The sequence below is a fragment of the Amblyomma americanum genome, chromosome 10, assembly GCF_052857255.1.
Source record: "Amblyomma americanum isolate KBUSLIRL-KWMA chromosome 10, ASM5285725v1, whole genome shotgun sequence".
NCBI classification, from domain to species: domain Eukaryota; kingdom Metazoa; phylum Arthropoda; class Arachnida; order Ixodida; family Ixodidae; genus Amblyomma; species Amblyomma americanum.
Window position 1 is genome coordinate 134,764,066 of NC_135506.1, and position 18,288 is coordinate 134,782,353.

At 46.6% G+C, this 18,288-nt stretch overlaps 1 protein-coding gene across 5 annotated transcripts in view; it reads left to right on the forward strand.

Moving 5' to 3' along the window:
* LOC144106449 (luciferin 4-monooxygenase-like) overlaps positions 1-18,288 on the forward strand; it is a 246,029-nt gene that overhangs the window by 180,957 nt on the left and 46,784 nt on the right. For all 5 annotated transcript variants that reach the window (XM_077639264.1, XM_077639263.1, XM_077639261.1 and 2 more), the window contains 3 exons: positions 642-810; positions 6,057-6,228; positions 13,098-13,198. In XM_077639264.1, the coding sequence (XP_077495390.1) occupies positions 642-810; positions 6,057-6,228; positions 13,098-13,198 (442 nt within the window). The remainder of the gene's footprint in view (positions 1-641; positions 811-6,056; positions 6,229-13,097; positions 13,199-18,288) is intronic.

Below are 18,288 nucleotides of genomic sequence, written 5' to 3' on the forward strand. Positions count from 1 at the left end.
TAGCGCCGGGGACCCACCGGTTTCCTAATGAGCACAAGGTTTGAAAAGGCCCGATGCTTGGTTCTTCTGGGGTTATATGCTTGGGAAAAGCGTCTTAGACCAAACCGTTGCCTTGACGGATCAGAGATAAATTCCGCCGTCAAGCAACCCTAAGTCCGCCTGTGCGGTAGAAGCAAACTTGTGGCTCTTTTTCTGCTAGAATGCAGGAGGACAGTGATTACGCGATAAATAGGTACAAGAGAAACATCTGCACAATGATGCTGCCTAGCGGCCATGAAAAAAAGCAAAGCGTTGGAACATGACTCAGTTAAACAAGAAAATAAACGTTTTATAGCAACATTAAATAATCACTCTTGTGCAGTACTATTTACTCTCGTTCTTGAAGCAAATTCTTGGAGGTGCCGTTCATCTCAAAAAGCTCTCAAAGGCCAAGGTGTTACGACCGTAGCCTCTATTTTTACTGCCACAGATGGCCTTCTAAACCTCTGCAAAGGTTTAAAATCCACAGACTTAAGCAGCCACCTATATAAGGACTAAAAGGTTTCATTTTTTCTTTTATTGTCCACAATGAACCCATGACCGCAATCTCCCTCGGTTGTTCTGCCTCCTCATCAATAGTGGTCTGATGGTGGCGCGTGCAGCTACAAGAACCAGGGATTCCACAAGGGGTCCGTGTACCTCGCCTACTTGCCGCTGATGCACGCCTCGCCCCTCTGGCTCCTCTTCACCATGCTCACTCACCACGTCGAGTCCGTGGTGGTAGCCCCCACGGACCTCTGCGCAGTGCTTGCGCCCATCCCTAAGTACAGGGTGAGTAAGGCTTCGCTCGCTTGTCTTACCATTGGTCCTCCCCCAGTGATTTCAGTTTTTTCAAGATTAAAGGCATGTATAATAAATGTGAAACACTTCTTCTGACTAACAACCTAACACCATAAAAACTATCAAACTAAGACGTTTAGTAGTTTACCGTAGACTGATCACCATCGTCAGCCTGACTACGCTCACTGCAAGACAAAGGCCTGTCCCGTATCTGTTCAATTAACCACGTCCTGTGCCAGCCGCGGCCTCCCCGTCCCCACAAATTTCTTAATCTCATCCGTCCACCACCTAGCTCTCTGCGGCTCCCTCCTACGCTTGCACTCTCTTGAAGTCTATTATGTTACCCGTAACGGCCATCGGTTATCTTGCTTTCGTATTTTGCCTTCTCTGCCCAGGCCCATTCTTCCTCCTGATTCGACTAGAATCTAGTTCGCCCACTTTTCTGTCTTATTCTTTATGTATCTTGAACTTACACCTATTATTTCCCTTTACGTAGTTCCCTGCATTGTCCTCGATTAATGTTGAACTCATTACGTTAGCCTCCACGTTTCTGCCCCGTAGGTGAGTACCGGTAAGATACAGACGTTACGCACATTTCCCTTGGCGGATATTGGTAAACTGCCATTCATGATCAAAGAGTACCTGCCATATGCACTCCACCACATTTTTTTTCTTCTTACTTTGCTCTCGTTATTAGGATCTGTGGTCACCACCTGCCCAAAGTAGGCGTATTCCCTTACCACTTCTGCACCTTTCTACGAATTATCAACTGCTATTGTCTTCAGAGACTTTTGAGTATGCAGAAGGTGATTTTCTAATTGGCATTCATTGATCTTTGGAAGTCCCCATACCCCTCCTGGCACAGTGGTGCAGCGGTTAAGCTATGTGCCACTCCCCTACGATGGCAGGTGCTCTCAGTGGTGAGCCTTGCACGGCCCATGTTGCTCTTCCCGAGCGACCAATCATTATCTGCCACCTGTCATAGTAGGCAGATTGTGATGGCGCCGCAAGTTCACGTGACCTAGGTGGCCGGCCGCTTTTTTAGGTTGCTGTCTGGCACCACCTGCCAGACCCATGCTTGTGGTTTGCGCTCACAACGCCGACTCCTGATTTTCTGGATAACGAGGCCTTTGGCGATAATAACAGGCAGATGTGGAAACGTAAAAGAACACCGACGATAATAACAGGCGGCTGTGGAAAGGTAAAGGAACACTGATCGGAATTCCCATAAGGAAGGGATACCTCTGAGAGCTATTGTCACTGAGCAGGGCTGCTGGCAGGGTGAACTCTCGAAGTTCCTGCAAAAGAGCCTTAACCTGCTGCAATTGAATGATCCTTTCCTTGCAAGGAACTCGAATGAGGTTACTGATTTTCTTTCGACACACGAGGACATCGCACATATGCGTTACGAGTTTTCTATTGACGTGGAGGAACTGTTCTACTCCATACCTCAGGCAGAGCTCTGTATCGCTGTTAGGGAGAGCATCGAGTCCCATGGTCCAGTCACCTTCTAGAATTCTTCTGGTTTGTCAATTGACCACTTCTTGGAACTGCTGAGTTTTTATCTTTCCTCTACTCTTGTTGATTTTAACGCTGACTCCTACATACAGAAGCAAGGTGTATGCATTGGTTCGCGCATTGCTTCAGTTTTAAGTGACCTGTTTTTGCCTGCATCGACAAAGAAATCTTTTCGCGCACTGACAAGACTTTTGTTGCAAACATTTTTAAATATGTCGACGATTATCTTGTTCCGTTGAAAGGAGTGGCTCCTGAGGAAAGAGATTGCATTGTGGAGGGCGTTTTCAACGTTTTTAAAGATTTTGCGAAGGGACTGAGATTAACTCGTGAGGTTCCGATTGAGGGATGCTTACAGTATCTTGATTTAAACATTACCTTTAATGATCATTCGGTCTGTCGGACATATTTCCTCGGTCAAAAAAGCCAATCCTAAGCTATAATTCGACTCATTCAAATATTGTTAAGAGAGGGATAGCTTTGAACTGCTTGAGAGCCGCCCTTCAGAAATCATGCGAACACAAGGTGAACTTGAGTGTTCAACAACTGGCTGTCCGTCTGAGCAGTGCTGGCTTCCCAGACAGCACTCTCGCGTCCGTCGCCGAGAGCCTTATCAAAGAGGTAAGGCATGGACATAAGTCAGCACACCTCAGCAGTGATGGTCCCCAGAGACGTCCTTTGTGTGTGCCATACATGCACGGCCGGTCCCATCGCCTCAAAAAGGTGGCGGGAAAGTGCGGCGTACGCGTTGTTTTCCCGGCGCCGTTCAAAATGTCCAGGATGTGCCGCATGCTGAACACCACCAAAGAAGCCAGAGCCTGCGGAACCAAGCACGCCACGCGATTTGTTAACTGCATCATTGGAGTGGTCTACATGATACCACTGTCTTGTGGCAAGTGCTACATAGGCCAGACGAGCCAATGCCTGAATGAAAATTGCGGAAGCATAGAACAACAGTCGCAGCGCTGATGGGAGGTGGCCATTTGGCGGCCCATTGCCGCAAGGGGAAAACGACGAAAGATGGCGAAATATAGGAGGAAGACTGCACCCCTCTTTTTCGCAGCACTCGCGTGCTGAGGCCGTTCGACAAGCAGATTGATAGGGAAATATTTGAGTCTTTCTGTATCGATAAAGCAGGAGAAAAATGCGTGAGTTCCCCTTCAATAGCATACCTGGCAAATATTACATACCTGGCAAAAAGCACGCGCTTCAGTCTATTGTGAATTCACTTTTCTTTTCTTTTTCTTTTGTACTCAATATGTCGGCGATAACTAACGATCATGCTAATCAAATTTGTCTTGCATATCGAGCATGTGCAGATGCGCATAATGATTTCTTCTCCTACGTGTGCAATAAACGACAGTTGAAGTCTAGGGTCTGTCCTGTGTGTTTCTGCTCTTTGTCCTTTTATTTTAACGCTAGTAATATGTCGCAGTCTGCGGACCGTAATACGACTGTCACCACGCCCATCAAAACCGGTTGGTCTGCCTTGCCGATCCCGAGTTGCCATCTTTTATGCTCAGGGCGTGAGCGTGTCTTCGGCGTGTGTCGCACTTTCAATGTGCACTTCGCTCATGTTCTAGCGTGGAAGCCGAGGCATGAGTTGATGGATGTTAAGGACAGGATGAAGAAAGAAAAATTTTCTGGCTTCCTCTATAAAATTTCTGGCGCAGACTGCGAATATTGTTACATAGGCAGAACGGGAACTTCGAAAAACGATTGAGGGATATCAAGAACAAAGTCACAAATGAAAAGGTTACATCTAACGGGCTGGTGGAACACGGGAAAGCCACGACCCATAAAATGGCCTGAGACCATGCAGCTATTATTGGGATAGAGAAGAAATGGCTTCCACGCAGATATCTCTAGTCCCTGATAATCCAGACAACTGAAAACACCCTAAGTCACAACGACGGTTATCTTCCGCCTACGTGTGCAATATGCCTTGGAGGCAACCGCGGTGTCTCAGTGGTTATGGCAGCCATCTCTTGACCTAAAAGACGTGGGTTCCATCCTGGCCGCGGCGATAGAATTTCGATGGAAGCGAAGTTCATGAGGTCCGTGTATTGTGCGATGTCAGTGCATGTTAAAGAACCCCAGGTGGTTGAAATTTCCGGAGCCTCTTACTACGGCGTCCCTAATAGACTCAGTCGCTTTGGGATAGTAAACCCCCTTAAACCGAGCCAAATATCTGCTGGGCGATTACTGCGACGCATTGAAGCTTCATGCTTCCCGCCTTTCGTTTACTGGACGAGGCTTCCGTTGGAAGACGAAGCGCTAACACCTTTAGAAGTACCTTTCGTCGGTGTTCCTTTTCCTTTGTCCAGACGAGATGTCGTCAAACCTTGTATTTCATTATAATAGGCGGAATCCTTCGCGAGCCGGTCAGAACGAGAACCATGTCGCATCATGCAGTATGTCTGGAAGCTCTTCGCTTCCAAACGTCTCTATACTTGGGCAGCGATCGTGGACATCTTGATGTGTAAAACACTGCAGCAGCTCGTAAAAATTAGTAACACGTAAACGAAACAACTACATGCTGTTCGGAGGCGCTGGCTATACGCTGCGAAAAGCTACTGCAAGTCCTGTCGGAAGTTTTATGTGGCCGACCGTGGTTTCTTTGGAAATATTAATTAGGCGCAGTGCCCAGCTCGCACCAATACACGTTTCGAAAACCGTCGTAAACACATTGCCGCACTCTCAGCTCTCAATTGCTTCTATTCCACTAAGCCTTTCTTGAAGCAGCAGTCATGGACTCCGCACGGACAGCAGTAGTGCTCTTGTTTATGTCCAACCTCATCCCTTTATTTTATTCACTTGTTGAGATCTCTCGCGGACTTTAGTTACAAACGGCTACAATTTGAAAAGAAGCAAATATGCCGGCAAAGTTCGCGTCATACAGAACAGCAGAGCGAAAGAGCAGACAAAAAATAAACAACTGACAGTAATTAATTTCATTCCTCTTGAAACGGATGAGAAATTTCTAAGTGTTAATTCAATCTTAATCCTGTCGCGCCTCCAGCTCTGTGGCTATGGCAATAATTATCCCACGTACACCTGCGGCTATCCTCGAACACTGTCGCTTGCTTTAGCCATATAATCGGCCCACTAGCCTTTTTTCCTTCGCCCAACATGGAGTGCTTGGCTCCCGTACCACAATCTGGTCAGGTAGCTAGTCCTGTAGGGAGACATTCATCGGCGCCTGAGTGATGCGCTGATACTAAAGACGTTTTGTGACTCTTCGATGACTGTTTTACAATGTTTGCTGATGCGAAGCGCAGTCTGTGAAGCAAAGTCATCTGCGAACAGAAGCAACGATGTATAGAGTACTACTGAGTTAACAAAATCGGCTTCCTGCGACCTTACGCTCGGGCACTGTCCTTATCCTGCCCTGGTGACACAGATTACCATCCACATGCTGTACCCGATACAACGAAAATAACGGAAGTCGAGGGTTTCAAGGAGACCCTTATGGTCGGGGATCGACATGAAGGTGAAGGGGAGCACCGACCAAAAAAAGAAAAGTGCTTGACGTTTTAGGGAACAAGGCTCCCGTGCGGGAGCCGAATCGTTAAGAACTTTTCCGCTTTGATCTTTGTTTTCACTCACCTTCAAGGAGGATAACTGACTGCTATCACATCGAGTACTTAGGCATTCTAAACAATGCAGCTTGCTCGGACCATTTTCTGCCACACTGTCGCGACATTCTGCTGCCAATGCAGGTGACCACGCTGATACTGTACCCGACACACGGGCAGCTGATAGCCCAGCGCGGCGTGCCACCCTCGCTCGACGTGAGCAGCGTGGAAGCGGTGTATATTGGCGGCAGCTGCGTGGCCCCCAAGGTGCTCAGAGGACTCTGCCAGACCTTTCGCGGCTGCATCGTGGTCTTCGGTGAGTTCTGCACTTCTTTGACGCTCATGGTTAGGATGTCTTAGCGCACCATCTGTACGGAGCGCATCACCATAGCGTTGCGACTTTCGCCGAGTCCCCGAAGCAGCTTGTTGAGGTCACACCGCCGAAATGCGACCCGAAATGCTAACGAAAAAAATTCGATGCGCTAAAGAATGCCAGCATATCCCTTACGGTGGTGTCTTGACCGCTGTTAAAGGTGTTTTACGCAAGCCTAATTTTTAAAAACAGTTTTGTTGCGTGTGTGTGTGTGTAAATAGTTTTTTGGGGAAAAGAATTACCACTGTTTGCGGACGTCAGAAAACAGGTGAGCCCCGTTAACTATTGAAGTATTTACCTAAATTCGATTAGTTATCTTTGTAACCTTTACCCACAGACACCTGACTACATGAGACATTTGTAGCGGGCTGTCAGGGTTAGCAATATTAGTTTTTAGAATTTCAAAAACACTATTATCCTCACCGCCGTGGCTCTGCCGATTTGGGCTATTTCTAGACTGGTTTTAAAAGCAGTAGCCAAAAACATGCTCCCAGGCTGGAAGGGATGACAGGGCACAACCAATTTCAATGGTCGCCATGTCGGATTCGAGAAACGGAAACTATGCCATCATTTGGTCCCCTGATGTCATACTCACATAGTTCCACCTATATCCACCATATCGACCATGACGTCATCATTGGCACGCAGCAGGTGGTTGTTTCTACAATGCTATTTTAGATGGCGCTCGCTACAAGGCACAATGCCAGATGCACTGTTTTCTAGTTCCAGCCACAGATGGCGCTCTGATGTCAGGGTGGTAGGAGACCTCACGAAATCTCAAAACGTGATGAGTAGTTGCTGCCACAGATAGTGATGTGATCGACGGTGGTAGCAGATCCCACGAAACCTCGAAACGTGATGAGTAAGAGCTAACGCTTTTAAAATAAAACTGCTTATCAGCGCACTGGCGGCGGGCGAGCCCGGTAACACACAGCAAACACGCACGCAACCGATTGCGCAGCAAGCCAGTGGGCCTCGCTCGCGAAATACCTATTACAAATGCAAATAAAACAGGCGCCAGCATGGTATGTGCTGGCTAGTATGTAAGAGACAGAGATGATCACTAGCCGGTCTTATGGAGTGGGGCTTGCGCGTCCGTTCGCCGTTCAAGGTACGGGGTGCAGTGCGCATACATGCACCGGCAATGGGCGCAGGCGCCCCTGGCTATGACTGCTCGCGTGGAGACACGATATGTCTGGTGGCAGTGCTCGCGCTATTTGAAGGAAATTTGGATAAACGATGATTAAGAGGACTCAGTAATAAATCTACGTTGAGAACGAGAATTTTCAATGGCAGTAATAGCACGTTATTTATGCAATGCAATATGCAATGTTGATAAAGCATTTTTTTCCTAAAGCACTTCGTGCAAATTTCTGTAGCCGACCAACGGCTCTTTAAAAACTCTGGCCGGCCTTAAAGGGACACTGAGGAGAACTCTGTCAATTTTTTTTGTTAGCAAAATCTGATAGTTCGGCATTTCATGGCTTCGTTGCCGCTTGCCCGGGTGCGAAAGATGCATTTATTTCAAAGAAATTTGGATTCGAAGTTGAAAAAGTTTTTCCCGCCGCTCTGATTCAAACTCAGGGAACTCTTATGACATCACGGCAACTCTTATGACGTCACAGAACAGAGTGACGTGAAACGTGACGTAAACGCAGACTCCGTGATTTCTGACGGCTAGCGGTGCGGTGCGCAACCTTCCTTTGCCAGCCTCAGAGATTCCTAGCGTCCATGAAGTAAGATAATTCCTCCAAGGTGGCGCCTCTTGTCTTAGGAAGTCATCACGCTTGTACTTGCGAGATTGGCCTGTGGCGGCGATACCTGTATTTTGGTTCTTGCTATTTTCTACATTACAAGAGCTTTGTTTTCAGGAAGAGTGGCATTTTTGGGATCAGGAGCTGCTATTCTATCGATACAAGCCAACTTCAATTTCTCCTCAGTGTCCCTTTAAAGGGGCTGCGAAACACCGCTTGAGCGGATGCCGGTTACACTTCAGATGGATTCTTTATATAATACAGATGCTGACTCAAAAAGAATTACGAAAATCGATGCATAGGAACGGGAGTTATTCAATGAAGAAATTTCAAAATACAAGCAAACAAAATGCTGCCTTCAACTTGATTTTCGCGCAGCTTCCCATTCCCATTTCACTCTCCAATGACGACACTTAGTGCAACCAATCAAAACAGCCTATCTTATCACGTGGTGGAAGTTTCCTCTCCATGGTTGCCTGTTCTCTGTAACTCGTTCATGCCAAGGCTGGCAGCGCCGTTTGCATGGTTACAACCATGTGAACGACAAGCTGGCCCAGCGATGCTTCATCGTCACGTCGACGGCGCAGAAGGGAACACTGATCAGTAACGTTCCCTTACTTATGGTTTCCTTACTCGAGCGCGAGATATTGCGACGGTGTGACAGCCTGCGCAAGATATCAGACACATTTAGCATAGCGTGTACCTCTACTGCTTACTGCCAACCATCGCCCGTCGCTCCAAGCGCGCTTGTTGGTCACGGCGAGCAAGGAACGCGCGCTGTTGACGGGAATATGGCGCCATCTGGCGCCGCCGCCTGGTGATCCTCCACAAGCTGACGATGCGCACTGCCTGCTAAATGTGAATCGAACGCATCCTTCCTTGGGACCGAAACGAACGCGTATAGAGTGCAACGGCTCGATCGGATCGATTCCGCAAAGGCGCTCTCAGATATATACAGAGTAGCCATAAGCGTTCAATGCTATGTCGTAGGATGTTTACAGAAAGGCGCTAAGTCCTTCGATGCAAAAAGTAGCCAGAGCCTCTCGTGGTGTAATTTTGTTTTACTTGCTTTACAGTGCTTTTATCTAGGACAAACAAATTGGTTTTATTATTGTAATATAAAACACAAACACTTGCAAAATGTATCTCTAGTTATAAACACAATTTGCAGTATATTTACGCTTTGTATATTTACGCAGTATATTTACGCTAAAAACCTCCACTGTATGGTGACACCATCAGCGCCACGAATATGTTTTTGCGAGCTAATTCAAATATTAAAACCGCAGTATACGTGGTACGACCGATGCTGATAACATCATTATAACTGATTCTATGCTACCAACAGGCAGAACAATGCACTCAAAATGCGTTTCGGGGCCCCTTTGATGCCTCGCGAAAGTGCAATGCTTACAATTCGCGACCAAGCCTGTCCGCTATTTCCTATATATACGCTTACTTGTATACATTTATTTCCCCTTTTATTCACTTTATTTTCTTTGTAACTACGATCAGCATAAATGAAGCGGTGATGCAATTTCCGGAATAAGCATTTAAGACTGAGTGCTGTTTCATATGAACTTTTTGCGTTTTCTTTTTCGTCAGCGCCTTCCTGCCACTTCTGCCTTTAAGGTTGCTCATACAGTTTTTTGTAGTTTTTATTCTGATTTTATTCTGGTTTTTTACTGCAGCTGTTATTGATAGTTTATCAATACAGTCAAGTAATCCTTCTTCATGTTCAAGAGAATCATTAAAGAGGTAAACTAAGTCGGAACCATGGTCCTGTTCTCATAGAACAGGACAACGATTTTAAAGCAAAAATTCACACAACTCTTTATTTTGCAGAGGCGGGAGAGAGCTACATAACGCGGAACCGTTTAACCATGTTTAACTCAACTTTTTCCCTCCAGTTGCCGGACAAGACCGGCGCGATGAGTCCTAGGACTTCTTGTTTTTTTTCTGCGCTGAAGAAATGGAGCCGGCATTTCAGAAAGATATAAACACCTTCTACAGTGCTTTCCACAAAATGTGATAGACAGCCCACGCTAGCAGAAGGAATTCTATAGTCATGCAATATGCTTTCAATAATATTCATGCAGAGATTAGGGCATGCAATTTTCGCTACTGTGAACTCCTCCACATAGCTTTCTACTATTTTTAAAAGGCCAAGCAAGTGTTCTGAAGGCACCTGTAGATAGCTTTTTGATTTAATTGTTGCCAAATAATTTGACTTCTGAGTTGAACTCTAAGCTTTGGACACAGCACGAGCACGCCATCGTTGCAAACGTCTTGACCACGTAGCCAGCAATATGATCTGAAATGCACTCCTTGAGTGACATGGGCTGCATTGTGCCACTGTTGCCTTCCATGCAGTAAGCAGGCTCAAAAAAGAATATCATCGAAGAGCACAACCAGTATCTCGACCTCAAAAATACAAAACTTGAAGTACTGTTGCTTATATGCGATGAATAATTGCATATAAGCTTGTCACGAAACAAATATGCGTAAGTTACAGGAGTTCGAGAAGGCGCTTTCTTGCAGACAATATCTTGCAACTTGAGCTGCAACTTCGGTGCACGCACAATGTCACTCACATCCAAGTGCTTTTCACAGACGCGCACCTGTGGTGAGTCAAAACTGAAGCCTGAAGTTTCTCGGCGGGGTATGGCGCGCTTCTATTTTTCACGCCTGTCGCTGTCACTGGGCATCGACACTTTGTCTTCATTTACCCTGTACCCGGAGCGGCATCCAGGTGCGCAACAAGTACGCGGCATCCTGACCTGATTTTCAGGGCACATTTTATGAGACACAGCTCAGGGAGAAGCCGAAAACTTCGAGCTCACTTGCCACGCTTCTTCGCACTCACAGCCGCTGCCGTCTTCATTCTCGCCTACCCGAGGCCCCCCGGCTACACGCAGCGCCGCACTGCGGCCGCTGCTGGCAGCGCACAAAGCTCTTCTATAGCGTGACGGCGAAGCTTAAAGACCAGTCAAAGTATTGAGGGACTCTGGTAGTATCACATGGTTCCTGTAAGGCCAATATTATGCGAGCATTTGTTTACTACGAAGCTAACATGGCCATCTTTATAAAGGGATAGGGTTCGAGCTAGTGGGAAATCAGCATGAGGTTCCATAGCGCACAACAAGGAAGGGACACAACACGAGCGTGTCCCTTCCTTGTTGAGCGCTATAGAACCTCGTAGTCAGCCCATGACATTCTTTCATTAAATATTAAGCGTAATGTTTTAAATGAAGTTACAATTCTGAAGGGCATAGACTGAAGGAACATATCATATGTCAGACAAACTTGCTTGTTTTTTCCTCTGAAAAGAAGGACTTTAGTCTTTGCTGCGTTCATCCGTATGCGTTTTTATTACTCTAGTTTTCTATTTGCTTGGGCGCATTGTTTGCAGCATCTATCGCTTCAGCTGTATTATCTCCGGCAATAAAAGCACTGGTGTCTTCAGCATAGATAAATTTGATTAGGAGAGTTGCATGAGCAATGTCATTGATATAAATATTAAAAAGAAATGGCCCTAGAACACTTCCCTATGGAAGGCCGCTGCCTACGGCTTGCATATCTGATAAGAAGCCATTTATTGTTACTGTCTGTTTGCTTTGCATCAACACATAGTACTCTATAAGCGATAGGGCATTACCGCGGAAACCACAGTGATCAAGCTTAAAAACAAGTATTTCTATGGTTTAGCAGACGCTTAAGCGCCACGCAACTACTAGCGCAGCTGCGCGGCCAATACTGGCAGTGCACAAAGCTCTCCCATAGTGTTATGCGCAAGCTTCATGATCAGAAAGCTATCAAAAGAATGTGGTAAAACGGCACAGAATGCATCCTAAGAGGACATACTCTCTGCATCGGCGGCGCTAGCGTCAACGGCGCCCGGGCGCACCTCCTAGGCCGGTTAGGTCACGGGTGAGATGACAAGGCCGTCTAAGCCGAAGAAAGCGACTTTATAGCCGCAGCTTCAAACATTCATTGAAATATTGAAACAAGGATAACCGCTGTTCTCACCATCTCTTTCAGAGTGAAAGCACTACTCCAGACGTACCAACCACGAGCAAGACTCTTGTCTTGTATTGTAGTTCTTGTCTTGTGACCTAGTGGCGTCATCGCAACCTGGCCATCGGATTGTGCGCAACCTGACTAGCGTAGCAGGTGGCAGCTAAATTCACTGAAACAAAAAACAGTCACAAAAGACAAGGGACAAGAGAAGGACTGTTCACGCCACAACGACTGGACTATCAACTGAGATTTCTTAGACATAACATAGTCCCAGCAAGGCCAGCACTCCAAGGTCAGCATGAACACTCCTTCTTTTGTTCCTTCTCTTTTGTGACTGTTTTTTTTTTCAAGTTACAATGTACCAACTGGCCCGCATTTCAAGCCTTCTAAATTAACCGGCCGCGAGAGGTCACTCGGGAAAATTATCATAAGTGTGGTAAATTTGTTGTAAGAACTGAACACCTCATACTCAAATGTTATGTTATCCATCCTGATGTCGGTGCAGTCACAGTCACTCTTCCTGAGGCCTTAGGGTTTAGAGATAACAATGGTCATGTAAATAAATCTGCGGTGGAAATTAGCAAAAAGCGATTGGAAGATTGGTGGCAGAAATGCAGAGAGGTGACATAAGGTTAGAAGTGTAGGAAGACGTATATAAAGCAAATAGCGAATATTAATCACGTTAAACATAATTACCCAAAATTAAAGAAAAAAAGCCGAGCGGCGTGGCAACTGTCACCACCCCGTCTCTAAGGCGAAGCACCTACCTTCCATCCATCCATCCATTCATACATCCATCCATGGGTCGCACAATCACTACCGGTGGCACAAACAGCGACCTAGCAGCTGTATGCGGACTCGCTGCGACCAATGAATATTAAGTGGAGAATGGCCAATTCTGCATATATAGGCATTAATCCACTTAAGCTCTCGCGTCATACCCATCAGGCGGAGATTAAGTGTCCCCTGCAATTGAAGAATGAACACGTGGTATCGTACTTTAAACCCTTACCACTTTTTTCTCCGCGGCTCACGCAGGATATGGCCTGACCGAAGTTTGCTGCGCCATCTCCCACACACGAGGAATGTGCCATGATTTTAAGACAGTCGGAATCCCAATGCCGTACGTCAGCGTGAAGGTACGACAGTTGCAAGTTTTTTCTTACTGCACTGAACCGCGCGCGTGCGTGTGCGTGTGCGTGTGCGTGTGCATGCGTGCGTGTGTGTGTGTGTGTGTGTGTGTGTGTGTGTGTGTGTGTGTGTGTGTGTGTGTGTGTGTGTGTGTGTGTGTGTGTGTGTGTGTGTGTGTGTGTGTGTGTGTGTGTGTGTGTGTGTGTGTGTGTGTGTGTGTGTGTGTGTGTGTGTGTGTGTGTGTGTGTGTGTGTGTGTGTGTGTGTGTGTGTGTGTGTGTGTGTGTGTGTGTGTGTGTGTGTGTGTGTGTGTGTGTGTGTGTGTGTGTGTGTGTGTGTGTGTGTGTGTGTGTGTGTGTGTGTGTGTGTGTGTGTGTGTGTGTGTGTGTGTGTGTGTGTGTGTGTGTGTGTGTGTGTGTGTGTGTGTGTGTGTGTGTGTGTGTGTGTGTGTGTGTGTGTGTGTGTGTGTGTGTGTGTGTGTGTGTGTGTGTGTGTGTGTGTGTGTGTGTGTGTGTGTGTGTGTGTGTGTGTGTGTGTGTGTGTGTGTGTGTGTGTGTGTGTGTGTGTGTGTGTGTGTGTGTGTGTGTGTGTGTGTGTGTGTGTGTGTGTGTGTGTGTGTGTGTGTGTGATCTAAGCGGAGACCCGTCTGTCGAACTTGGTAAAATGAGACCGAGGATGGCTGCAGGGATAACGTACCATCTCGATAATCTGCCATCTCGTGCCTTGCTCTTCACTAAACTGGCTGGCTTTTTCTCGTCTTTCGCGTCTGTTAGAGCGATCCTTCTTTCCAAGCAGGAACGTCTGTCTCGCCTTAATCTCAGCGCCGGTGCCTGCTGCATTACTCCGCATTTTCCCGCCGGCCTTTTCTTCTCTGGCCGGCGCCATTGTCAATCTTGCCGGGGTGTGTGTGTGTGGGGGGGGGGGGGGGGTGGAGGTTGATGAGTTCTACGCTTAGAGATGACGGCCAGGCTCTCAATATTGAGACCTATAATGAACCTTCTTCCCCGACACCCGGAGATTCCTGGCGCCTTTATGAGACCCAGGGCGCCCAGTGTCCCAAAAAGGGAAGATGTCGCCGGAGATAGCGGCCTTCCGAGAACGCGCAGCGCACTGTCACAATACGAAGGCACGATAACCGATGGCCCTTAAGGGTAATGGAGTGGATAACAGGAGAAGGCAAGCGTAGCGGGGCACCGCCGAAAGTTAGGTGGGCGGAAGAGGTTCAGAAGTTTGCGGTGATAAAGCAGCCGCAGCTGTCACAGGACATAATTCGGGAGATATGGAAGAGGCGTTTGTCCTGCAGTGGGTGTAGTCAGGTTGGTAACGATGATGACAGGTGATGAGGTTCTTAAGTCAATAACGCAATGCTTCGTGCTGAAAGCCACGCAGGCAATCACGCAGTTACATCATTTGGTTATGCAAACAACAGAAAATCTTTTTGACAGAATTGTTATCTAGAGTATTGTGCAAATGACTGTCATTATTTCCTCCTAAGCGTCCACTGAGCCTACACAGAGCTTGTTCGTGGGTTCTTCAGCAGCACGTAGCCACACAAGAACGTAACACGGAGACATATATATATATATATATATATATATATATATATATATATATATATATATATATATATATATATATATATATATATATATATATATATATATATATATATATATATATATATATATATATATATATATATACAAGCGTTGTTCTTCCTCGCGTCGCATAATTGAAGAAAACCGAAATTGCACTATGCCTGATATATCCCAAGCAAATGGTTTGGTTTATGGACGTTTAACGCCTCAAAGCGACTCAGGCTATAGAGGACGCCGTAGTGAAGGGCTCGGGAAATTTTGGCCAGCTGAGGTTCTTTAACGTGCACTGGCATCGCATAGTACACGGGCCCCTACAATTTCGCCTCCATCGAAATTCGACCGCCGCGGCCGTGATGGATCCCACGTCTTTCCAGTCAGCAGCCGAGCGCCAGGACTACTGAGCCACCGCAAATAAATGTCGCGCTGAATAAAAAGGGAATAGCAGAGCTGCCTCATCAGAGTGTCTTAATAAGCGATGTTGCATGATATCAACACTGCGCGTAGAAGCCTCCGCTTCCTTCTGCTCCATATTTCAGTGTTTTAGCGCTAAAGCCCCTACTCACAAATTTCACCATTCTTTTTCTAACACCTGCTTTACCTCGAAAACCGACTATCGAACTGAATCCGAAATCGAAGTGCTTGCGTACATAATTCACATTTGGCCTAACCACGTTTAATAGACCGTCATTTTTTTCCTCCATATCGGCTTTTCGAGGGACAAGCAAGCGCAGAGCAAAACAGCGTAAACTTCCTACTGCGCCGCTGTACCGCAAAGTGTACACATGAACACATGCCCTCATTCGGTTAAGATACAAACAACATAAAATATGCTCCACTGGCTAGAGAGAAGGGCATTTTTTTTTTAAATCCATTCATGTATTTCAATGCGTAAAAGGCCTCAGTGGCCGTTGGGATCAGGGGGGAGAGGACGAAAAAGACGATCGGAAAGCCAGGGAGGTTAATACCCCGGTCACACGGGCATTTCGAGGGCCCTCGAACCGATAGTCTATTGACTGAAAGGCGATCGAGCGCTGCCACACGGGCAGTTTCAATGGCGATCGAGTCAATAGCCTATCGAGTCAACGGAGTAGCGCAGAACTCCATCGAGATTTCGAGGGCCTTCGAGCGCTGCCCAAGGTTGCTGGCGTTGCCCCGAGAGGCGCCAAGCGCACTTTCGTACACGACACATTCAGGGTGCAAAAACATGAACAAACATTATTCGCATAAATTTTAATGTAAGCAGCCTGTAAAATTATTTTAAAATAATATTAGACTGGTTTTAAGCGCATTAAGCGCATTCATTTTGCGTTGCAGTCTTTGCGTTGCTTGCGTACTTAACGTTGACAACATGGCGGCACCCTGCCCGCCCGCTTCACAGCGATAACAGCTTCGTCGCTAATCCCTCAAAGCAATATCGTGTTCTAAGCTGCTGTATTCGCCTTCGATTTGCCCATTTTTGCTTTCGCATAAAGTTTCCAGAGAAAAATAGCTCTTGTTTTTCAGATATCATGGCGATTTCCCCGGTCTTAAGCCTGACGAAGCAGCGCTCCGACGCAGTTGGACTGGCTTGGTTTTGGCTCGTCTTGTATTAGAGTGGCTACAGCAGTGTATGCATATGTACGTCGCGTACGTGCAATTAAAAGGGTTTTTAACGACTTTCGCGTATGCCTGTATTTCAGCATTTAGTATACATTTATCAAATATTTTTGCAAAATCCAAAATAGCGATTGTGGCGCCACTCATCTGTGGCGTAAGACACGAGAACCATTTCAATGGCCATTGAGATTTGCCGTGTAGCAGCGGCGAGTTCGATGGCGATTGAGAATCTCGAAGACCCTTGACTCGAGGGTGATTGAAACTGGCCGTGTGACAGGGCTATAACTCTGGTTCTTTTGGAGAGGCGCGCTCTAAGACGTTGCCAGGGTTCACCAAAACCAGTAGAAAATTGTGTCCTTTTTCTAAAAGCTCCCATACGGGACTTGAACTTTCGCTTCCAGCTTCTCACAGTGCGCACCTTCTCACGGGGACTTTAGCCTATGCCTGGTGTGGCTCCTCCAATTTTTTTTTATTAACCCGGCTTTGTTTCTAGATAAACATTGGCCGCTTTACAAACTGCCTCAATTTGTGTTTAACACTGACCACCTCTTCTGCAGAATTTCAGTCTCGCTTGGGTCCGTGCAATGCGTTAGCAATGTGCAGGCTGAACCAGCTGTTTGCTTCCACCATACGCTGCCGCTAAATGCGAAGCACTTTTTTGCTAATGAGCTAAGCGGTCTCCTGGAGGAATAATTGTTCCAGTATTCAAGCCGTGCTTCTATTTTCCCAGATTCCTCTCAACAAGACAAAAAGGCAGCAGTAGGTGTTTATTCCCCCACACTAGAGTGGAGTTATTCTATCCGGTTCCCTCATTATGCACTAATTTTTGCTGCTGAATTTCTCGCTATTGGTTTGGCCCTTAAAAACGTTACCCGCAATGTTTCTCAAGTTATCATTCCTCGGACTGTCTCCCAGTCTTGGCAGTACTAGAAAGTTCGCAAACTAGTCTCCTGTACCGATCCCTAATGTACTTTGTGTCACTTCAAGTCCAAGAGTTTCGTTTTCAGTTGATTCCAAGGCACTCTGGCATTGTTTCAAATTCTATGGCAGATTTCTTAGCGAAATCAGTCATCAATGGGCCTGTTTCCCTTGTCGTTATGAACCTCACCCTGCTGACCACGTCCCGTTATGAACGTTACCAATTACACCAGTAACTGAGCCATGAGCCCGTCTTTGCTACAGCGGATTTCGAACATTTGAAATTCCCATGGAACAAACGTTCCGGCGCATCAAGACAATGTGAGGTTTCCATGACGCTGTTGAGCTGTAGGATTCCTCGCCTTAATCTATATTTATGCCGTTCTGGGTTCACGCCGTCAAATCTATGTGTGTTATGCGGGGACGTTGAAACAATAGATCATTTCATCCTCTACTGCCGGCGGTTTTCACCACAGAGAATTCAGTTTTTGGAAAATCGTCTCGCTCAATTATGGCTGCCGTTTACTCTTCCCGTCCTCCTCTCCTTCTGTGCAACCGTCAAAGGCCATGCCATTTGGCAGGCGTGTCAGCTTCTTCACAAGTATATTATTGAAACCGGGAGGTTTTTGCGTTAACTTCTCGATGCCTTTACTTTCCTCTCAAAATTATTTTCGTTCTGAGTAATTCTTATAATTTAGTCATTCTGCTCGCACCGCTCTGTTTTCTTGATTTTAATTCCGATTTCCTCAAGCTCTCGCAAAATTCGTGATTTTCTTTTTCTCTCGGAGTCCTCTCAGTTTATGAGCCGCTTCAGATTAACCTGGATGAGAATTTTCCTGTGTGGATCTGCACCAAACCCTGGCCAATCCCCCACCGTGGGAGTGTGCCATCGTTCTTGAGGCAACAAGAACTATGCGACGCCAAGTATGCTACCCTGCACTTGGGAAGGAAAACGGAGGGAGGCATAGAAAGAGGAGAGATTAAAGG